This window comes from Cydia amplana, chromosome 13 (assembly GCF_948474715.1).
Source record: "Cydia amplana chromosome 13, ilCydAmpl1.1, whole genome shotgun sequence".
Taxonomy (NCBI): Eukaryota; Metazoa; Arthropoda; class Insecta; order Lepidoptera; family Tortricidae; genus Cydia; species Cydia amplana.
Window position 1 is genome coordinate 8,981,290 of NC_086081.1, and position 25,764 is coordinate 9,007,053.

The 25,764-nt window shown below is 36.3% G+C and overlaps 1 protein-coding gene across 1 annotated transcript in view; it reads left to right on the forward strand.

Moving 5' to 3' along the window:
- Positions 1-25,764, forward strand: part of LOC134653486 (uncharacterized) — a 284,313-nt gene that overhangs the window by 201,488 nt on the left and 57,061 nt on the right. The window contains exon 7 of the mRNA XM_063508855.1: positions 11,035-11,221. Within this exon, the coding sequence (XP_063364925.1) occupies positions 11,035-11,221 (187 nt within the window). The remainder of the gene's footprint in view (positions 1-11,034; positions 11,222-25,764) is intronic.

Consider the following 25,764-nt stretch of genomic DNA (forward strand, 5'->3'; position numbering starts at 1 on the left):
CTTTACCTATAGATGACAGGAAAACCTATTAGAAATGTGCAGTCGAGCGTGAGCCGGACTTAAGTACTTAGATTTTGATCCGACCCCTACGGGGTTTTTAAAGACATTTTACTCACTTTTAATGAAGTTATAATTTGGCACACATACCTATGTAAGTTTGTGACCCAAAGACGGACATATATGTAACGTAAACAAATGAATTTTAAATATGTAGGCCACTTTTGGGAGGTAAAAGAGCAAATTAAAAAATAAAGTTTTTCAAACTAAGATATCGTGTTACATATCAAATGAAAGAGCTCATTTTGAGAAAAGTTTGTAAATTTCTGTACCTAAAAGTGTTTCAAAATAAAGTTTATTAATTTAATTATTAATTAAACTTTGGAATGATCATTTTAAGATAAATAGTTTAGCAGTTATTCAAGAAAATAGGCACAAAATGACCCTTTCCCCCCCTTATCTCTGAAACTAGGTACTGGGTCTAAAATATTTAAAAAAATACACTAAATAGTTCTTAACCTATAGATGACAGGAAAACCTATTAGAAATGTGCAGTCAAGCGTGAGTCGGACTTAAGTACTAGTTTTTGATCCGACCCCTACGGGTTTTCTAAAGACATTTTACTCACTTTTCAATAAGTTGAAATTTGGCACACATATGTAAGTTTGTGATCCAAAGACGAACATGTAACGTACACAAATGAATTTTAAATATGGAGGCCACTTTTTGGGGGTAAAAGAGCAAATAAAAAAATAAAGTTATTCAAAATATATCGTGTGTGTATCAAATGAAAGAGCTCATTTTGAGAATCTCAAATATATTTTTTTTATAATTTTAAGATAAATAGTTTGGCAGTTATTCAAGAAAATAGGCAAAAAATTACCATTCCTCCCCTTTATCTCTGAAAGTACTGGACTAAAATTTTGAAAAAATTACACTGAATAGTTCTTTACCTATAGATGACAGGAAAACCTATTAGAAATGTGCAGTCGAGCGTGAGTCGGACTTAAGTACTTAGATTTTGATCCGACCCCTACGGGGTTTTTAAAGACATTTTACTCACTTTTAATGAAGTTAAAATTTGGCACACATACCTATGTAAGTTTGTGACCCAAAGACGGACATATATGTAACGTAAACAAATGAATTTTAAATATGTAGGCCACTTTTGGGAGGTAAAAGAGCAAATTAAAAAATAAAGTTTTTCAAACTAAGATATCGTGTTACATATCAAATGAAAGAGCTCATTTTGAGAAAAGTTTGTAAATTTCTGTACCTAAAAGTGTTTCAAAATAAAGTTTATTAATTTAATTATTAATTAAACTTTGGAATGATAATTTTAAGATAAATAGTTTAGCAGTTATTCAAGAAAATAGGCAAAAAATGACCCTTTCCCCCCTTATCTCTGAAACTAGGTACTGGGTCTACAATATTGAAAAAATACACTAAATAGTTCTTTACCTATAAATGACAGGAAAACCTATTAGAAATATGCAGTCAAGCGTGAGTCGGACTTAAGTACTTAGTTTTTGATCCGGCCCCTACGGGTTTTTTAAAGACATTTTACTGACTTTTCATTAAACAAAACATATTGTTAAAAATTGTGTAATGCGCGGAACCCTTGGAACGCGAGTCCGACTCGCACTTGGCCGGTTTTTAGGGTTCCGTAGCCAAATGGCAAAAAACGGAACCCTTATAGATTCGTCATGTCTGTCTGTCTGTCTGTCTGTCTGTCCGTCTGTCTGTCCGTCCGTATGTCACAGCCACTTTTCTCCGAAACTATAAGAACTATACTGTTGAAACTTGGTAAGTAGATGTATTCTGTGAACCGCATTAAGATTTTCACACAAAAATAGAAAAAACACAATAAATTTTTGGGGTTCCCCATACTTCGAACTGAAACTCAAAAATTTTTTTATTCATCAAACCCATACGTGTGGGGTATCTATGGATAGGTCTTCAAAAATGATATTGAGGTTTCTAATATCATTTTTTTCTAAACTGAATAGTTTGCGCGAGAGACACTTCCAAAGTGGTAAAATGTGTGTCCCCCCCCCCCTAACTTCTAAAATAAGAGAATGATAAAACTAAAAAAAATATATGATGTACATTACCATGTAAACTTCAACCGAAAATTGGTTTGAACGAGATCTAGCAAGTAGTTTTTTTTAATACGTCATAAATCGCCTAAATACGGAACCCTTCATGGGCGAGTCCGGCTCGCACTTGGCCGCTTTTTTTTAATTATAATAAAAATAATTTTCAAAACATACCAAGTTTGGGCTTCTCCAGATACAATACCGTTCAATATTTTTTTGTAAAATATACCTCAAATTATACCTAATATCCTACGAGGATATTAGGTATCTAACACTAAGAAAGCAATTTTGAAAATAATTACATGAAGTACTTTTTTTTAATTTTTCAATTTTACAAAGTGTGATCTATGAATTTCTCAATTAAATATTTAAATAGAAAGCATAAAATTAATATAAGTATAACGGTTTTCCAGAAAGTCGCTTATATCTCGGAATCTATAATTCGTAGTAAAAATTATTTATGTAAGAATTAACTGAAAAATCTCACCTTTAAATATTAAAAATTGTAAATTTAACAAATATTTTTCATTCAACAAAAATAATACTTTAAACAAGTGGAATCATATAGGACATATATGTAGGTAAACAAACCAAAAGTATACAGCTAAGATACGCGACCCGGCCACCGCGCCCCGCGCCCCACGGCCGGATGGTCAGCGACACCTTCTAGTAACTCGTGAGGCCCTGGTACTTGCTCTTAGTTAAATTACAATTTTGGATAGTTTTTTTTTTCTCGATTTTGGCCACAGTAGCCTATGGAGACTAACAAGCAACGCTAAGCGGTGTTCGTAGTCTATGGATCTTGCTATATTACGGGTGTCACATGCGCGTTTCTGACTTCTGAAGGAATTTTATTGTTTCTACTATAGAACCTAATGAATATTTTGTAAATTAGCAGCAATGCACTTAGTACTCATCAATCAATTAAAATTAGGTTGGCAACAATGTATTTAATACAATATTTTTTAAGTGGTGATTACACGAAGTATCGTAAAAGTACCAAAAAGATACTGCGTGTATGCACAAATACTTTTTTGGGGAATAGACTAAAGACTTGTCTTGACAACTATAACATAGGGGTTTAAAGGTGTGTGTATGAGATGACCTTTTAAATGACAAATAAAGGTACGGGAGTAGAAAAAATTAAAACAAATATACTAAATGTAAATATTTTCAAAATTGCTTTATTAGAATTAGATATGGGGATATTAGGTATAATTTGAGGTATATTTAACAAAAAAAATTTTAACGGTATTGTATCTGGAGAAACCCAAACTTGGTATGTTTTAAAAAATATTTTTATTATAATTTAAAAAAAAAATACTCAAATGTAATGATGTGATATATTTTTGGAACCGTCTTAGAAAGCCCTTTCGTTTAATACTACACACGATAGGTTTCTAAACAATTTTTTTTTAATTTCATACAAAAAAAGATGACGTCATAACTCCTCTCGTTTTTTTATTTGTTGGTGCTTCGGGTCAAATTGTTTCAAATGTCCTAAAGATCAATCGTACCGATTTTGATACCTTTAACACCATTTACAGCGTTTTTTGGCGAACCGCTATCGCTATAACAACAGCAAGAGCAGAACACGTGTGAAGGGATCCATGTCTGATTAAACAACTGGTAGTCGAATTTTATTCTTTACTATGCAGCGTGGCATCACACGCGGCGCCGCACGCCGCTTGGCGGCACCGCGCGCGGCGAAACTCACCGCTTTGCGGCACCGCGCGCGGCGCCGCGCACCGCGCTGCGGCACCGCGCGCGGCACCGCGCGCGGCGACGCGCACCGCTTTGCGGCGCCGCGGCGCGGCACCGCAAAATTTTGCGTTGCGGCGGGCGTCGCCGCAGAGCGGTTTGCGGCGCCGCAGATTTCTGCGGTGCCGCGCCGCGCGGCGGCGGCGGTGCCGCACCGCGCACATGTGGCCGGGCCCTAAGCGAGAGCGAGCGGTACCGCCCCATTCCTGATGCTAAATATTTTGATTTTCCAACCTAATAAGATATCTATACAGGTATTTCCCAACAAAGCACTAGGTTGATGGCAAGTAATCCAAGTCAGCTGGTTTGTTGCTCTTCACTCGTTTTGGTACCTACGAATAAGAGCCCCCCCCCCCCCCCCATAAGAAAAGACAATACGATTGGATTTAATACATGTATGATTGTGTATGTACATATTGCCTTTTCAGTTCTTAGCTTACACAGATGATCTTTCCGTGATGAGCCCTATTCATATTATACTACCCGCAACGGTCATATATTCAGCTCCTACGACCTAAAAATGAAATCCAGCAGCATCTGGAGTCGAATTCAAATGTATATTTTGATACAGATATCAAAATATACATCATTCAGAGAATGATGTCAGTTTGATATCATTCATACGTGCATTTCGCACGTACTTGTCCATACATGTACTAGCGCGAGCGAGACGCAGGAGAGCGAATGATAACAAAATGGTATAAATTCCATGTTCAAATGTAAAGTATGAAAAATAAAGTATGGCCTCCTGAAGGCGTATTTATAATAAAAGGTTATGCCTTTGATCTGTATTTATGATCTGCCAGTGTCAAAAGTGACGTTTCTGGTTAAAGAAATGTACACTCAGAATACGCGTTCTGCTTGCAATCGCTGTCTGTTATCAACTAGACAGTCCTCAATGGCGGGCGAACTCCCGAGACTGAGTTTTGACACGCGATAGTATACCCGAGTGACGCAGCCTTACACTACACACCATGATGATGCCAATGACATTATGCTGCTCAACCCCATACAAATATTTTCAAAGTGAATGCTTTACGTTTTTGCACCATTACGGTAAAGGAAAAAGCGTATAGGTACTTTTGACGATGACTATACCTAGAGTTGTGTGCAATACATATAATAGCAGTCAATAGGAAAATGAAAATTAGGGGAAAACTATAACTTTAGATCAATTATATTGGATATTTTCTTATAATTCTTCTGCATTACTTGACATCGTTTCAAAATTAGCTGTAGCCTTTACTTACTTAAAAAAAATATCATGAAAATTGGCTTTTTTACTACCTCGCGAAATTCTTATAAAAACGTAACAACCTACGAAAAAGATACAATTGTGTAATATTATTGTAACTTACTATTTTGCCCATTATTTCAAAACTTTACATCTAAACCTATGTCATTCAGAAAAAAATGAACTTTTCTATAAGACGATCTTTTCTTACTTCCAATATTAAATCATTTAAGGATTTGTTAGCCGTTCGTCTGGCTAGTATTTGGTCCAGGTCGCTGTTTGTCCAGTTCGCGTTTGGTCCAATACGCAATTTGTCCTAAAATCCGGACCAAAAGCGAATTGACTCAGTAGCAGTTGGTCCCAATCGGAGTTCGCCATATACGCGTTTTGACACACTCGCTCCTCGCCCCAAATGCGGTTCGTCCTATACGCAAATAACCCTTTTTCGTCTTTCTTTGACTAATTGGACGTTTAAATATTGTATTAACCTTTGTTTTACAAGGCCTACAATAAGAAAATATACGAATGGTAACCACTCTCCCCTGCCTACTCGTCTAGATACGAGTAGGCAGGGGAGTTATTGCACGGTTTGAGATGTTAAAATCAGATAATATACCTACAATCCTAAAGCAGCGTAATAATTGAAAGAAAACTCTCATTTGGGCAAAATAGTTAATTTATTTAAAAAACAACTTAAAACTTATCTTAACAACAACAAAAAAAACCTATACTTAGGACCTTGTCTTGGCTTTATAACACCAGTGATACATTATGTTTTTCCTTAACCTTTAAAACACTATAAGCGTTAAGATAGAAGGAAATTAAAATCAACAAGTGACAGACTTGTTAACGAAGCATTTTATGAAAAATTATTTTTTTTAGGAATTGTCGTGGTTGTATCTCATTTCCTTCTAGCTTTCTTAAAGTTTTTTTTAGCATCCTGTTGAACTTTAAGTCACACAACCTTCTTTTCCTGCTAATTGAAGAATTTCTTCTTATTGCAGTGTCAAAATGCCGCCCTTCTTTTTTTAAATGCTGAACTAACAGCAGTAAGTTTGGCTTCACTGGTATCTTCTTGTTAATCCTGTTGTGCCACCCTTCGATAAGATTCGTCGTCCTTTGTTTTTCATAGGCAACACTTAAAATCTTAGGAAACAACGGTACTGCTGTTCAGAAAGTATTGCTGAAAAGCAAGAAATTCATCACTGTTCTGAATGGATCCAGCTGTCCCCATTATCTCCAACCAAGTATCCGCTAAAAAAGCGTGTTGGTAACAAGGTTAAATATGAACAGTGTCTTTTAATATTTCTGCCGTCAGACGTCTTGTTCAAATTTAACTCCTTGAACCTTTTTCTAATGGCCTACTTATACACTTTATTGATCAAGTATGTGTCATATATAGCGATACGGTCAGTCGTGTACTTTTGGTCGATAGTAGATATTTTAGAACTGGAATGTAGATTAATATTATGTTATATAACGTCCAATTAGTCAAAGAAAGACGAAAAAGGGTTATTTGCGTATAGGACGAACCGCATTTGGGGCGAGTAGCGAGTGTGTCAAAACGCGTATATGGCGAACTCCGATTGCGACCAACTGCTACTAAGTCAATTCGCTTTTGGTCCGGATTTTAGGACAAATTGCGTATTGGACCAAACGCGAACTGGACAAACAGCGACCTGGACCAAATGCTAGCCAGACGAACGGCTAACAAATCTATTTAAGTAAAGGTTACAGTTCATTTTGAAACAATGTCAAGTAATACATAAGAATTTTAAAAAAGGTCCCATATAATTGATCTAAAATTATAGTTTTCCCCTAATTTTCATTTTACTATTGACGGCTGACAATCTTCATCACTGCTATTATATTGCACACAACTGTACGTTTAAAACAAATATACCACTTCACTTCTACACTCCATGCCACTTCTAAATCAGAGGATCGAACCCTGATACGATCACGCTATTTAATATTGAAGCGAATTAAATTTCAAGATAATTTGTTTGTTTAATATACTTAGTTATAACATTTACCGTTTACATCTAGTTCTTCGATGAGAGATCTATACCTACCGTATTTTTAGGGTTCCGTAGCCAAATGGCAAAAAACGGAACCTTTATGAATTCGTCATGTCTGTCTGTCTGTCTGTCTGTCTGTCCGTCCGTATGTCACAGCCACTTTTTTCCGAAACTATAAGAACTATACTGTTGAAACTTGATAAGTAGATGTATTCTGTGAACCGCATAAACATTTTCACACAAAAATAGAAAAAAACAATAAATTTTGGGGGTTCCCCATACTTAGAACTGAAACTCAAAAAAACATTTTTTATCAAACCCATACGTGTGGGGTATCTATGGATAGGTCTTCAAAAATGATATTGAGGTTTCTAATATCATTTTTTTCTAAACTGAATAGTTTGCGCGAGAGACACTTCCAAAATGGTAAAATGTGTGTCCCCCCCCCCCCCTGTAACTTCTAAAATAAAAGAATGATAAAACTAAAAAAATATATGATGTACATTACCATGCAAACTTCCACCGAAAATTGGTTTGAACGAGATGTAGTAAGTAGTTTTTTTTAATACGTCATAAATCCCGTAAATACGGAACCCTTCATGGGCGAGTCCAACTCGCACTTGGCCGCTTTTTTTATATGCATGACACTAGACGTATACTTAAAAAATAGGTACATAACATGCGTGGGTATGAGTACTATTTATACGCATTAACATTCTACTAGGTATCTATGTGAAATTGGTCGATACTTTTTAATTAATTCAAAACAAGACTACCACTAGACTAGGAATACAAGTTATTCTTTATTGCAGAATGTATGTAATGTATTTATAATGGTAAGGAGATCTCAAAAACCGGACCGGTAGATTAAAGTTCAGGTTTACTGTAATACTCGCAAAGCCAATTTTGAACAAGTATCAATTTACTGTAGAGACATAGCCATTATTACTAAACTTTCTTGGAAATATACATTTAAATAAAAAAAAGTGTAAACAAAGAGAAGTTATACTAGTGGCTCTGTGAGCTGTAGACCTCGCGAGCAGAGCTTAAAACTGAATAAATGTATGGCAAAAATATTTATTAAAATATAGGTATAGTACATGTAATATAAACAAAAAATTAAAAACTACATAAAGCTACAAGCAAAAATTAAACGAATACGCTTAACCCGCGCTTGCTAATTTTTTCAAAATAAAAAATAAAATAAAAAACAACTATACGAAATTTAACTATAAAAAAAAATACAAAAAGTTATGTAGCAATATACAATTACTGGGGATGGAACCAGGGACCTGCCGATGCAAACAAAAAAAAGCGAACGTTTGCAAAATACGCCATTATAGTTCTTACTAAAGCTGACGAAATTTAGCTACTCATTCTCAAGTAAAAACTAGATATCTAAATACCGGCAAAACCAGCGATACAAATTTTCTGAATTTTTGGCCATTTAATCTATAAACATATCTCAGAAAGAAAAAAACTCTTATGATACCGATACGACTATTTGTTTAGGCGGGAGCTATCACGACTCCGCCATTTTGAAAAAATTCCAAAAACCGGATCGACAAAAAAAAATTATTTAGTCATTGAATTCGGTCACAAAATTTCACGAAAATCGGTTAATAATTGCGACCTGTAGAGGAGAACATCCGGACATACAAAAGCAAAATGCCCGAGTCAAAACGTAGACCTTCGCTACGCTTCGGTCAATAATAATTTAGTTAGAGAAGTTAATAAAAATAAAAAGGACGGGAACGCAAAAGTGTAAATTAACGTAACAACAATGCTTTAAAAATAATATACATAAAACAAAACACTCTATGTAAGTTTTGAGTGTTATATATAACATAATATAGGAGCTTAAAATTAGTACATACGAATAGCCGGGGTTTTTAATCGTATCAGATAATTACACAAATGAAACGACACTTTTCCTTAAACTTAAAGTATAGCGCATAGGTATATAATTAAGAATTGTCAGCACACAAGGATACTGTCGTTTGTTGGTTCTTGTGATAGACTGACCCACGTTACACGTGTACCAGAGTTATTCGAGGCACCTTTTAATTTTCTTTTCAGATGTTGTTTGTACGTGGACCCTATCCCTTTAAATCCGTTTAGTTTACGAAGGTTTCCAGCTTACGGATGGACGTAATACCAACAATGTAAATATACCGAGCACTTTTATACTCCGAGCTTCCGCTGTTCCGACTGAATTGATTCTGGGACAAAGGTTTTTTCTAGGAGATTGTAGACACTAACTTACAAAGTTTGGGGACTTTTTAACTCTCCTTTACGTGATAAGATCGTTATATTTTATCAATGTATTTCAGTGTTTACTGTTTACCTACTTTATTTTATCTAGCTTATTTAAACAAAACAATTGTAAGCTAGAATAAATGTAGCCCGGCGCGCTGAAACTATTAGGAGGTAGGCAAAATTTGTTGAATAAAAATCCTACATGGCCGTCACCTCATATTAGAAGGCGTTTTAAGCTATGTCGAGCTTTCTACATGAGGTTTACGCCACTTCCCGGAGCTTAGGTTAAAAGCTTTCCTATATTCAATGAAAAGAAATATGTAATACTAATAAAATAAGCATTTAATAATAACGTGTTAGCGAATATTACGATTGGGTAGTTTATATTATTTTTTCATTAGTTTATTCATAAAGTGTTGTCTGGTGTGTCTTTTACTGTATTGTTTGTAGTTCTAAGCCAGGGTTTGTTTATAAATAGAAGAAAAACCTCGGAGTAACCCAAAAGGAACATTGGTATTGATACTTAATTTCCTTTTGAACTTGTGGACCATAGTTACAGTAGGAGCATTCCACGGTTCGTACGGGACTAATCGTACGAATTTTATAGATAAAATAAAAAATATACCTTTGTAGGAAACCAAATGTTATCTTACACAACTTGCAACAAATATGAATATAGGAATCAGGGATGTATACTAAACAATTATTTATTCTTCTAAACAGTAACATATTCCTGAGTAAATCCCAAAAAATAATAGCGTTTGTACGGGACATACCCGGTCCACCGTGTTTCCAGTTTTATTAAATCTTGCATTTATTTAAGCATACTTAATTGGAGTATCTGATCGATAAATAAAAATACATTATAATAAACACGTACATACATTTTAAATGACACGAAAAAGATGTGATGAAATATTTATTAAATAACAACAAAAAAAAATTAAACTTAACAGTTTGTACGGGACTTGTACGAAATTTAGTTTTTGAAAACAAAGTTTTATCTACTTTAAACTAAAAAACTTAATATTGTCTACACCCAAAGCGTGTATTTTACATTCTATTTAACTGTCGTTGACAAATATATCATGAAATTTCGATATTCCTGGTATAGCTTTTACAGCTTCCCAAGGATGAAATTTCTGAATATTATCAGCGATTTCGGCAGCAGATATGTAGGAAATTGTTGTAGCCGGTACTAAGTTGGATGCTAATGCAGCAAATTCTTCTTCAATATTACCAAAAAATAGGTAGAGTGGTAGCAACAATAACGGGACTTGTTTTTAAATATGAAAATGTTCTGTTAGCTAGTTTTTTTACCAAAATAATATTCAAAAGAGATAACTTTAGTGTGCTAAGAATACTTCTGCATTAAAGAAATATTTATTGAACAATTTTTTTTTTTGCACTTAAAATGACCATTTTCTGTGGAATTCTCCAGTATTAGGAGGTTTTAAGCTAGTATTGGACTATAGTCTGCCGGGCTAGCACATGATTGGCGCGACAGTATCTCGCGGCGAGATAGACTATCCGTCCCTCTTTTAATATTAACATAGAAAAAGACGGGTAGTCTATCTCGCCGCGAGATACTGTCGCGCCAATCATGTGCTAGGGGTGTGGTGGTTTTACAACTTAAAACTATTCATTGTAATTCTATACACAGAAACGCGCACGCCGTTTCAAGAACCACATCCTGTGCGATCTGCACTTCGCGGACGTCGCGCTCATGGAGTGCAGCGACTTCATGCAGCAGCTGCGCAGCTTCAAGCCTCAGTCCCTCGGCTGCGCCGTCGCGCGCCGCAAGTCTTCCACCACGCTCATATTCCCGCTCCCACCGCAGGCCTGTTCAGGTGAAAACAAAAACATTATTTTTAAAACTTATGGCACCGGTGCTTGACACCCTTCAGCCAAAACTTCTCCTTGGTGAAGATCGAAATTGAGTGAAGTGAGGTGGGTCCTGTTCCTTTGGTTCTCAGTTACAGAATTCGGATCCTCAGATGCGCAGTATCTTGTCATACTGTTTCAAGTCCTTCAGATGCGCCATTGTCAGATTTATATCCTGTTTAACATTATATTATTCCTTCCTACCAAATCGTCGCTGCGTGTAGTAACAATAACAAAAACAAAGTGATGCCTTAATCTACAGTAAAACCAAATAGTACACAGTAACAACCAAATAGTCAAATAGTTTTATCGCGCTTTGCTCTTGCTGGATCAATTACATGCAAACTTTTTAGCTATTTTTGGTGAACATCCCCACATTATCTAAACAAAATCAACTGTTCTAGGTGACTTTAACCAAGTCAAGCAATTAAGCGTTTAATCCGCAGTTGAAATGTTAATTTGATCGACTTGTCAGAGAATCGCGGTGTAGTTAGTACGCCCCTAGGACCGGCGTGAGCTTAAGGCGGGTCCTTGCTCCAATTTCTGGATAATTGACAAGATTAAACACGCTAACCATTCGCTACACTCCTTTTAACTGTTCCTAAACTCTCGGAACAGAATAATTACGTGACATTCAAATGAAGATTTTAGTCCGAATTGAACAAAATTATTGCACAGTTAACGATATTATTTCGGGGAATTTTCTCTTGAATATTTATGTTCGTTTATTCAATAGCTGGCTTAATCTTTAGCATTCAAAGGTAGGGAGAAGAGAACGGAACGATAATGCCAGTTTAAGCTCGGTTTCTACAGAGACTTTAAATGCATACGTATCTTATGTGTATGTACCTATGATGTATGGAATCACATATGGATGTTATGTATATGGATTCATAAATTGACGTAATTATGTTCTCAATTTAAATGGTAGGACGGCGCAGTTCGCCAATATTCTTATACTCATACTTAAATAGAGACATCGGAGGGATATTGGAAAGAGATACCTCAACAACAGGCAGTAACCATATTCAATGAAAGTACGAAGAATTGTTCGTAGCACCAATGACCGCTACGTTTACTTCGTGACCCGTAGAGCGTATTTACAGAGTAACTTAAACTACTATGTAACTGTCTAAGTACCGATGTATACAAAGAGTACTTTAGATTGATGGTTGTGGGGCATAGACAAAGAAATACTAAGACGCCTAAAGTCATGTAAAATATTCTAGCCGCCAATTTGATAGCTGAAGTAACTACATTTCTTGATGCCATACGTAACTGGATTGTCAAACATTAGCACTGGCAACTTAGGTAGGTACATATAAACTTACAGCGTCATCTACTTCCGCTGTCATTCGCAATATTTACACTGCTTTACGTGACAAACAGGCCAATTCGCACGTACACTGACATCAGAATGATATCTAAATGGCATACTTAATTTAGTTCTTGTCCTTATTGTGCATTTCGCTAGTACAATCAGCAGCAGAAGTGGCTAAGCGAGCGAGGTGTTCAAAATTACCTTGGCGCGCTCTTATTCTCTTAACAATAAAGTCGCATCAAGATCATTTTGAACAACTCGCCCGCTTAGCAACTATTGCTGCTGACTGTATATGCAATATACGTACATGTTTGTTTGTTTGACGCAAGGGTGATGCAGGTTTGCTAAATGACATCATGTAGATACAATTCTGATGTCATTGTACGTTCGAATTGGTGGAAGCTAAGCGGAAGCACGGCGGTCAGCATCTGCGTTATAAAGACGTGCTCAAACGACACTTGAACGCTTGCAACATCGCCCTGAGCTTTGGGAGGAGTTTGCTACAGACAGGTCATCTTGGCGGTCTACCATCTTTAACCGCATCAAAGCGTTTGAGGAAGACCGCCTCAATACCTTAGATGCCAAACGTCAACAACAACGTAAAGAGAGACCGAAGCGTATACCTACAACGCGTCTGGCCAACTCTATTGTAATGCCTGCAAAAGAGTCTTTAAGACCAAGTTCGGCCTGGCCAGCCACATCCGGGCCCATAATAGGCGTAATCCATAACAACTGAGGTCGCCGTCATCGAAATCGATGAGGACTATATACCTATATACGTTCGAATTGGCCTGTTTGTCCTTTGTTTATGCTGTAGACTACAGTGTAGAGTAATAAGCTCAAAGCTTAACCAACGTTATTGACAAGTTAGCTGCTCAACCAGATTCGCAGCTTCGTGTGTAGGGGTTACCACGGAATTAGCTTGGGGCAAATTGCATCGAAGAGGTCCTTTAGTTTGTGACTCGATGTATTTACAAGGAGATATGAAAGACACGGAAGGAATATTAGTCTCTTTTTCGGAGAATGAGATTTTCATCTCAAAATGAACGTCTTAATGAACTATTATATATATACTTTGCTACCACTGTATAATATATGTAACACAACTAAAGTGACTACCTAGGCATGTTCATTCCGTGCACCCTTCATATTATAATGGGATTTGTTGACGTATAGTAATGATTTGTATTTTAGAATGTATCAGTTCAGTTAAGATTTACAAGTTTACACTTTAAAGAACATTTATCAATGTTTTAGATTGCAATGCTGTATTAGGGACTTTTATGGAATTATATAACTGGTAATCGAACAACCAATTGATCATAAAAATATTATCAGTTACTGAGATATGAATTAGTATATATTTGTATATTTATATCAAAGCTAGTTTATGATTTTCTAGATTTTTTACTTTAACTAAAAAAAAAAAGTTAATGTTAACACACCGCTGAGCTGAATATTTAACTTCATTTATTATTTAAAATTTTATAAAAGCTCACAAAATCCTTAGATCGAAAATATAAGTAATGAACAAAAACCACGTATTACGAGTAAACACAAACTAAAGAATTCTTTCAGCTCTAAAATTACAGTCACGTTTATAATTAATTAGTTACTAAAATATTTAAAACGGATCGGTCACGCAACTTTGATCGAATTGGATCGCAGGTAAGAGCTCCAAAAGACGAACATCGTGTTTCCTCGAAACATGTCGAGTGAAATTAGACCAAAATTTGAAATATCTTTACTATTAATCATCTATTGAAGATTTTCTTTAAAGTATTCGAGAAATCTTGGTGTACATAATATTTTTATTGTGGTCTAGGTATGTAGTCTGAGCCAAACTCCGCTTCATATCGCGTTACCGTCTGAAACGCTGGTCAATATATCTCACGGCGAAATGGAGCACTCTTGTTTACGACAAAATCCTTCAGCTGAACGAGGACACTATCAAATTACATTCGATATTGATAACTGCTTGACTATATGACACAATATCGCTGGCCCAATATTACAGGGTTCTATGTTTCACTTTTATCGAACTGAAATTTGAACATTGACATAGTGACATTAAGTCGAATTTCAACTATCTTGAAAATATAACATAGAACCCTGTAATATTGGGCCAGCGATATGTAGTATATGAACTCGATATGTAGGTATACGCCTGATAATAATGAAAGAATAAATGAGGATAATCTGTCACAGAACCGCCCAGTTCAAACTAAACAAAACTTGTACTATAAATAAATAGGTACTAGCCGATGAAAACAAATTAAAAAAAAACAACGGGTTGCACTCAGGGAGTGCCGGCAGAAGTGAAAACTCAATGACTAGTGCAAAATGCACTATGTATAATTGAGGTTAACGCCATCTAGCGTTAGCGTTAATTACTTGAAACTCCTAAGCACATCACTGTTAGTACTCAAGTTATATTAATACCAGTTAGAGCGAAACTCACTAGATGGCATTTAAATCAATAAGGAAAACTCAATGACATTACATGTAACAGTTTTTCATGTAATGTCATTGAGTTTTTCTTTATTGATTTAAACGCCATCTAAATGAGTGGCCATCTAAATCTTACGGTCACGTGATCGTCTTACGCTGTCTCGAGTTTATCATTTTTTCCCCACCTCAAAAAGTGCACAGCGCCGCTAAAGAAGTTTTCACTTCAAAAATTATAACTGAGTAGAAAACTCTCCTGCAAGCACACAAATATTTTCTTTACCGAGAATTAGATTATCAGGATAAATTTAGATTGACAATTAACAAATTCAATTAATTGAGTATTAAATTAACAGGGATGGGTTGCGTAAACTTGTTATGGACAGCAGTAAACCTGTGTCAATTAATACCTGATGTACAAGCTAATAGCTGATGTTTGTTGTGCTATTCAGAATGTTATTAATCGTGTAGAATTAGGTAAATGGGATCAAGTTTTTTTTGGCGGTACCTAACATAAACAAATTTAAATATTCCTTTAAGCAGGCGCATTATTTATCTAAACTTGATAAATTCGTTATTTAAAAATATAACTAATTCTGCAAACAAGAATACACGCAATCCTAAAATAAAATATAAATTAGATTTTTTACAGATTAAACACGAACACGTGCCGAAATTTAAAGACGAATCGGATTAAACACAACTCTGTCAGATAATCTTATTTAGAGTCTGTGCGAAAAGAGAAGATTCGTAGAATGTATTGGATCCCATACATTTCACGACTCTTCTCTTTCCGCACAGACTCTATTATAGTTAGGCAATTCGCTTTAATCTTTTTCACCATAACCGATTTTTTATGACTAGGGATTTCATCTTTTGAAATTGGAATGCGCCTCTAATTGATTTGTCTATGTACCTTTAAAGGCTTGACGTTGCCCTAACTCAAAATCCACGGACTAAAATGCAAGCTTAGGAAACTCAATTTCCCCTCGCGGGCCGGATGGCCAGACCCCGGACACCGCAGAAAGGTAAAAACTTTCCTAATACACCGGATTGCACGTATACTTACAACAACAGTTGCTTGACTTCATACTAAGTGCAATTGGGGAAACGCGATTTTAATCGGTTAATTTCATAGAACGTAGCATCCTATAGAAGTGGTCTACGCGTGCCTCCGTGAGGGACAAAACATATAAACTCGACCAGTCATAGCGTCGCATTGCGACGATATGATTGGTCGAATTTATTTGTTATGGTGAATTCGACCAATCACGGTAGTCAATTTACGGTGGGGAATAAAACAAGATGTGAGACTGTGACAAGGACAAACAATAATAGCGCTTTCGCTGCTACTCCTACTGAAAGATACATAAGACTATCCCGTTCTGTCAGTTATCCCCACCACTCATGCCCAATCCAGTTATACTAGATTCATGGTTAATTTCAATTAACTATTGACATCGTGGTTAGGTGCAGGAGTAATTATGTTAAAACGAGTGTTTAAAGACTAACGGCGATATTCATAAACTTCTGCGAAGTTAATCAGCTGATGATCATCGTGTGTTCCTCTCTATGGCATAGCGACAGATAGGGACAAACGACGATCATCAACTGGTTAAGTTAGCAGCCGTTTATGAATGACAATAGTTAAACCAAAAAAATATACTAAACAGGATTCGCTTGGAAGAGAATTCATGTTCAATAGCTATTTGCCTTCTGTATTCTCTAGGACTCTAGGACTGGTAGATAATTATCATTCGCACTCTAAACCATCTAAACCGAACGAGCCGACACAACTAAATAGTTATCGACTTTTTAGGGTTCCGTACCTCAAAAGGAAAAAAACGGAACCCTTATAGGATCACTCGTGCATCTGTCTGTTTGTCTGTTCGACCATTCCCCCCATTTATCTCCGAAACTACTAGGTCTAAAATTTAAAAAAAATACACAAAATAGTTCTTTACCTATAGATGACAGGAGAACCTATTAGAAATCTGCAATCCTAGAGTCGGACTTAATTACGTAGTTTTCGATACGACCCCTACGGGTTTTTAAAGACAATTCATTCACGTTCCACTTAAAAAAATACATTGTAATAATTTTTAAGAAAAAAAAACCGACTTCTATGCGGCCCGGTGAAAGATTATTGTAGATGGTGCGCTATGTAGAAAAGGAAGCATTTCGTTTCTGTAAGGCTCGCAGTTCTAACCTAACCTAACCCACTTTTGTTCGGTTCTGTGAGGACAGCAGTTCAAACCTAACCTAACCCACTTAACGGCGCATGCGGTGCGGTGTACGGGGGTTTGAGCGGGAGGGGTTTGGCCTCATCATACTTTATACCTACATTATATGGTAGGTAATCATAGTGGTTTATTTAGTTTAGGTATCATAGTGGTTTTCCGGGTCAAGGTCCGGGTCTGTGTCCGAGTCCGGGTCCGAGTCCGGGTCTAGTCCAGGTCCGAGTCCGAATCCGAGTCCAGGTCCGGGGCCGAACCGGATCCGGGTACGAGTCCGGATCTGGATCCGAGTCCGGGTCCCAGTCCAAGTCAAAGTCGAAATTCGAAATCACCAAACATGTACTATGCGTCGTTGAAGAGTTCTGTTCTGATCATCATCAGCAGTTCCAGTTCATCATATGCGACAGTTTTTAATGTTAATGCTTTATTTTATGATGAAAATACAGAAAATTCTATACGTGTGCCTTTAAGATTTGAGGAGTTCCCTCGATTTCTCATGGATCCCATGTTCAGAACTTGAGCTTGACATAAATATGGCTTAAAAACCTAACTTGCTTAACAAACATAACGAAAAGAAAAAATCGCCAAACGCGAGCTATGCGTCGTTAAAGAGTTTCGTTCTGGTCATCATCAGCAGTTACACTTCCTCAAATGTTACTTTTTAAATGTATATGCTTGATTTGTTGATTAAAACACAACAATCACTATATGTATGCCTTTAAGATTTGAGGAGTTCCCTCGATTCCTTATGGATCTCATCATCAGAACTCGAGCTTGACAGAAATGTGGCTTAAAAACTAAACTTGCTTAACAAACATAACGAAGAGGACAAATCGCCAAACGTGAACTATGCGTCGTTGAAGAGTTCTGTTCTGATCATCATCAGCAGTTCCACTTCATCAAATGTCACGTTTCTGAATGTATATGCTTGATTTGTTGATAAAAACACAAAAATCACTATATGTATGCCTTTAAGATTTGAGGAGTTCCCTCGATTCCTCATGGATTCCATCATCAGAACTGGGTTTTGACAAAAACGGGACCAATCTGTATGCATATACATACAATCAAAAAAATAATTTTCAAAATCGGTCCAGTAATGACGGAGATATGGAGTAACAAACATAAAAAAAAAATAAAAATAAAAAAAATAAAAAAAAACATACAACCGAATTGATAACCTCCTTCTTTGAGATTTGGAAGTCGGTTAAAAAATTGGGTAATGTACGGAACCCTTGGAACGCGAGTCCGACTCGCACTTGACCGGTTTTTTAATATGTAATGGACATTGGGAATTAATATAAATAATATCTTTTTATAGGCACTACTTTCATGTGTCTATCGTTTGTATTGGGTAGAAAGACATTGTCCTGATTTTTACTTATACTGCGACCAGCAGGACCCTCTTCTCAGCGGAAAGGCTCGCCTAAACATGTCTATAAATATTTAAACCCTCTTTATTCTAGTTGAAGGCTTTTGACAATACATGAAACAGGAATTAACAATGCTCCCACAGAATCATTTACCCTAGTAATTCCATTTTTTAATTTTGTTAAGAAGGAAGTAAAATATGGTTATGAAATTTTTAAATAAGTTTCGAAACAAATTTTAAATAAAATAAAATTATTTACGTTGTATGAAACTACATTTTAAGAGGTATACTTAAAATTGTCTGTCAAAACGTGATCAGTACCTATACTTAATACCTAGGTACATGTATCGCAATACATATAGGGATTGATTTTTCTAGGAGTTTACAAGCTACTAATAACTGTAATAAGTCACACACTTAAATATAGACTTCGCAGGCGCCATCGTTGAAATTTTCATTACACCTAACGGACCACCCCTTATTACACGTCCTTATATAAATTGGAGAGCTAAGCTCTTACACATATGAACTAAATTAGCACGACTCGTGAAATCATCGTTTATTCGGCCCTCAACCAAATGTGAGTGTGGCACTTTACAATTCAAAAACCTTCGTTTTAAAATTGAGGCTACATTTTTGCGAACAAACAAATAAATAATATCATAGTTATGGGGCTGTCTCTGCTTTGAAAGGCGGAAATTGTATTTCTCTAAAAAGGAGTGGAAAATAATTATCTCCCTGTTCATTGTTATGTTATGACATCCTATCTACAGGGCGGCGGGTGCGTCACAGGGAATCGGAACGAGGAAGAAAAATAAATCGTTAAGCTATCGTTTTGAAATAGCGATTTCGTGTTTGTGTGTGCACGTGGCCACGTGGTACGTGGCCTACGTGCGTACTGCGTAGGTGTTGTGTTGTATTTTAAGCAGTGGATGTAATTATATAAATATTCTTTATTCTGTTAAGAAGATTACAAAAATAAAATAGTAAACAGGAAAGTACAGTCGCCATCAGATATAGCAGAGCGGCCAAGGTATTTACAATATCTAAACAAGCACTCTAAAGCCTTGACAATATTGGCGTGCTCAGATATTTGTGAGCACCTTGGCCGCTCCGATATATCTGATGGCGACTGTACAAAACTACTAGTTTAAGGAGGGGAATAATGCGCAGCCCAATCTCTGGGCTAATACATTTGCAAGTTCACAGACTCTGGCACGTTACCAAGCCAACCTGGGTCTTGATACTTACCTTACCTAAGCTTACTCGTATACAAAGATAAAAGGGACTGGTTCGTGCCAGTTTTTGTGATAGCCGAATAATTATATTTAACGAGGGTAAGAAGCGTGTATGAAGCGTTTTGTTTTAGAAAGTAACATTAAATTCAGAGTGCCTAGGCGCCCACAGGGTATTTAAATTAGTTTGCTGATATTGCTACTCCAAAGTATGTATAAAAGTAGGTACAATATTGGTAAATATATCGTTATCCTTATCTGGCACAAAGTCTTCCGCTTTCTAAATTTGGGTTTGTCTTGCGATCCAGTGGAAAAGGCGCATTTTTGCATTTGATAACTCTAATCAAATCCACAATTAGAAATTAGATCAGACTATTAAGAAAATTGAGAAAGTATTTCAATCCAGATTGTACAGAGGGTGCTGACGCTCACAGCAAATAAGAGTTATCAGAGTAAAGCCCTTTGTATCCCTTGTTGTTTACCCAAGTTTCCCCGAAAACGGTAATTCCAACGGAAGCTACGTTCTCGCTAAAGGCGGCGCCGGAGTTACAATCATGGCCTTTTTTGTTCAATAATTAGAGACAGACTGTCATGTTTACCAGAAACAATAGTGACTAGTGCAATGAAAGGCAACTTTCAACTCTATGTACGATTTCATAGGAATTAAATTACAGTCATATATATATATACAGGCTGTTTCCTGTAACAGGAGCAATAAATTAAACTGTAGGCTGTACTCCTCAAACTGACCAACATTTGTTCAGCAGCTTTTGAAAATAACTCATGTTTTGATTTTTAAACACTTTTAAGTTTATTCTAAGATGCAATGTATTGCAAATTTTGTTATGTTTAAAGCGTGACAAGCAACGTCAAACACACTGATGTCAGAGTACATTGAAGGCAATATTTATTTTATATGAAAAAGAGGAAGGCTAAAGGATTCATATTTTTTAAAAGTTGCTGATCAAATGTTGGTCAGTTTGAGGAGTACAGCCTTTAGTTTAATTTATTGCTCCTGTTACAGGAAGCACCCTGTATGACACGATATGGAATTCCGTCATCCTTGTTTTTGATGATGCACTACCTAATTAAAAACATAAATATCAGTGCTTTCCGTCTGCCCACAGGTGACTGCATATCATAACAGTTCAGATTTTTTAAGTTTCAATACCAATTAAGGATTTACATAGTGGCCCTTCTCATGACCCCTTACTTGACTAAGTTTATTAGGCCGTAACCGTATCATTTTCCAATATAGAGAAAACTTCCTTTAGACATTATGTATAACTTGGACAATTAATCGAAAATTGTAATCGGCCATTTATGTATCTTGAACATCACTTGTTAGTTGTTAGGTAGAATGGGTAGGAGGATATCAACACAAGAACTGATAAGTTAGTACAATCACCGTATGTTAATATACATTTTGTGTTTAAAGTTTCTTATAAAGTCCATGCCCTGTATATTTCAAGCTACGGGCTACGCGTAATGTTTTTTCTACTTATAGTAAATTGAGAATTTGCTACTAGTTCCATTAGCTATTATGATCTTAGATTTCCAACGTAGTAAAAGTCGACGTGACGTTCGTCCAAATAAAGAAAAGAAAATGAATTCGACGAAACTGTGAAGTAACAACAATAGGTATTTCTTGGACCTGTACCAAAGAAAATTATAACAACAATCTTATTGTATTGAGCTCAGTGTTATTGGAAAAACTTGTTTCTTAGTCGGCTTGTTGGGTATTCTAGCAGTGAAGTCCATTCACCTTTACAGTAGTGGATTTGATTGTAAGCATTTACCTGGGATGTGGTTCCCATCGCCTACCGGCAAAGCGAAGGCTCCGGCTAAATCAGTAAACGATATGGGAATGCGTTCAATTACATTACAATTGGAGGTAGGATCATATTGATCAGGATCATTGACAAAGTTAAGCAGTACAAATAGGTGGATCATTTTATTTAAAATTATACACTATACTTTTTATTCAAATTTGAGAATTTTAATGTAATTTCTACTTAGAATCCCGGCTCTTTCGATCCTAATAGGAGTGAAGAGGGTCCCAAATTTCCATACAATTTTCGTGCCTTTTATTCAGTTACCGTCATATAAAGTAAGAAAAATTATAAGTAATGATCGAAAGAGCTCGTGACTTTAGCATACGATTTCCCAAATTTGTAAAAAAAGTGTACTGTACTCGTACGTTGTATGGTCGAGTAACATTTTTACAAACCAATGTTCCAAAATATATGTATTTTACACGGCCTTATTTTCATTGTCTTCGAAGCGTTATATATTTTTGGAACATTAGCCTGTACAGACGGTGGTGAACTCGACTCGACTGTACAACTTTAAATAAAATGATCCAAGTATGGCGAAATGGCGAAAACCTGATTAAAAGGGTAGAGCTGGGGATTAAATATGGGCATTAAATTATTAAGGACGATCGGTACACGAGCCATCGGCAGGGACGGAAGAACAGAAATAGGGCAAAAGTCTTAATGAGATTAAACATTTTAGAGAATTGAAAGACATTGGGTTGATATAGATATTTATTACATCTAGTACGAGTATATCCTTATCTTGTACATACACAAAAGCCTAAGTGTAAGGCCTGAGTGGACGCTCGAAGCGGAGCGGTCGGCGGGGCGTGCAGCGTGGCGTCGAGCTCCCAAGGGATTTGAGCAGCGTGCACTAAGGCCGCTCCTATACGTTTGCATTTGTTTAACATGCACGCCGCACGTCCCGCCCCGCTGTACGCTCAACTCGAGCGTCCACTCAGGCCTTACACTAAGATACCAAGAGTAGCCAGGTGGATCTATGTTTGATTATCCCTTATTAATTAATCATATTATATTATTACCTACTACAAGTTGCAACAAAACTTACTCTGTTACAACTAGAGCTCCCGATACACGTGTTACACGCTGACACGGGTACCCGTGTTCTTAAGCCCGGCGGTACTAAGAACCCGAACTACACGAACCCGCCCGGATCCAGAAACGTACACACGGTACACGGGTACACGGGTACACGAAAGAACGGATCTTATTTACCCGCGAGTTCAACCGTTCATTTTCGTGTAGCAGAGATTCGTGCTATGAAGAGATACGGTGGAATATAAGAGAGATTAGGAAAGTTCGATTACTTTGCAGTTTAACGTGGTATTGATTGGTAATGTCAATGATAAAGTAGACTTTGTTTCAATAATTCATATGTTTTGTTTTACTCTAATTAAATTAAAATTAACAATAACTTAGGTACCGTTGAGTTCATTTATATAATTTTCTTCATTGATGTAGTTTTTTGATGATGAAAGTAAACCTATTCTTTATTGTATTGTCATCTATAGTCATGCTCATTATACATCAGCTGTTATAATTTGAGGATGGTAGGTACATATATGACACCCTGTCATAGGCGAATTAGACTCTCGCGCGAGCCACGAGACGAGCCGCGAGCCGCGCCTCGAGACGCGAGTGTAAGCGGTGGGCTCGCGGCTCGTCTCGTGGCTCGCAAGCTCGTCGAGCTAATATAATTTAAACACTAACGGCACGGCATAAGGTTTATAACCGAATGACAAGCCGAACGCGAGTGTAAGCGGTGGGCTGGCGTCTCGTGGCGCGGCTCGCGGCTCGTCTCGTGGCTCGCGCGAGAGTCTAATCCGCGTATTAGGGCACTCCATATTTGTTAAGTCTAGGTAGATACATGCATTTTATACGTATAGCAATGAAATCTATATTTATAATTTAATATTTAACGACCTAAATGATTATCTAACTAAGGCAAAAGTAGATAGTTATGCTTACTGAAACTACCACGAACGGGGTACTAACAAAATGAGATTAAGTATTTTAAATTGCCATATCGTGTGAAAAACAAAATACATGAAATAGATAATAAACAAAGTGCAGAAGTTTCATTCAATAGAACGTGTTGTTTTTACAACGTGCGTTGGTGCTTTTGGTCTTATCTCTTTGTGATAAGCTAGACACATCTGCAAAAAAATACAACAACTAATCTTTCAGGTAGGATTATTCTATTGTTTTGTTGCCGCGCGGCTCTTAAAAGCATTTTACTAGTGACAGAGACAGCAAACAATGAATAATATCTATGCCTAAGATTTAAAAATTATCTCATAGAACTTTAGTTAGACTGCAGTTCGCCTATTGGTCAGTTGGATACTAAAGTCTATCTACGTTAATCGTACCGTTTTGTTGTTTTATTAATAGTTTTTGTTTTGTTGTTCACTGTTAATTTTTGTTAAAAAAATGAGAAGAATTTGGGTGTGGAACTTTGCCAGATCCGGTGACAAAGCCTATTGCTCTTTGTGCAATGACCGGGCAAATAACGAGTTTTCGTGCCATGGTGGTTCAACAGGAGCCATAGGAAGACATTTGTTATCAATAGATCAAAAATCACCCACCATGACGACCCCTAAGTACATTTCTTCCTACTTCGTATAGTGAAACCAAAAACTGCGTTAAAATGAATGCGATTTTTTTACATTTATAACAGTTATAATTTATTAGAATGTTTAGTATATTTAAATAAACAGTTCTGTAGTATATTTGTAATTAAGGTATTGAAACAATAAGGGTCAGAATGGGAATGAGGATGGGATTTAAAACTACCGTTCTTATTATTGTATGGTATATGATATATAATGAAGTTTTTATCAATCAATCAATAAATCAACTAATGAAATCTTCACATTTTACTTGTAGATACTTTCAGTTTAAAGTAATAAATCAAAATATTATGCACCATAAACAGTCACTACATATTACAAATAATTTTGTGATTAATGGGTCATTTCTATATGAAAACAAGCACTTTACCATTTGTGACAATTTATAGAAAAACAATTTTTTATATCTTTGAAAATTACTGTTTAATTTAAAATAAGTTTTTGGCAAAAATTTCATTTTTGTTACACGCTTTTATCGCTGACTGTACTTTTTTTACGACAGACAACTAATACTCATCGAGACAATTCTAAAAACCCCTAACACAATTAGGTTGCGTTGTTTCATCACAGAGTTCCTATGGCCACCTCCTGTCTCCATCATCAGATCAGCTCGATGGTACCATAATATTGCATTGTCACCCGACTTACATGTGTATGCAAAATTTCAGCTCAATCGGAAACCGGGAAGTGGATCAAATTTAACTTGCAAGATTCCATTACAGTTTAGTTACATACAGGTCGACCTAATAAAAGCGTGTTAAAAATGAGAACCGTTGTAAAGCATTTCACAGCCTGTGTCGAATAATAATAGCATTTATGTTTCTTTTTATAATACAATTTGATATTTTAACTAGTACACAAAAATAAATATTTTCATTTCTGTTCACTCTACCAATAACGGTGTCGTTTTTAGCAATTATTTGAAAGCGATATTAATCTGTCAGCTCCCACGGCTCATATGTGAGCCAGAACGCTTATGGTGACGTCATATCGTGGGATTCGACAGGTTAAGCGATTAAAATAAGCGGGTCCTGCAGTATTCAAATAAAGAATAAATAAGTTTTTGGCAAAACTTTCATTTTTGGTACAAGATTTTATCGCTGACTGTACTTTTCTTTCCACGAGTATATTCTAAAAACCCCAAACACAATTCGGTTGTTATATCACAGAGTTCATATGGCCTCCTCCTGTCTCCATCATCAGTTCAGCTCCATTAATATTGCATTGTCACCCGACTTACACACGTATGGAAATTTTCAGCTTCATCGGAAGTGGGTCAAATACTTGCAAGTCCGAATTTGAAAATCCGATAAAACTGGTAAACAATCGGGGCTCTTGACCCTGAATCTGTGTTTTATTTAAAGCTATACATAACTTTAATCTCCGCTACACGTCAAGAACGGGTTAGACCCGCGTGTATTTAAGATC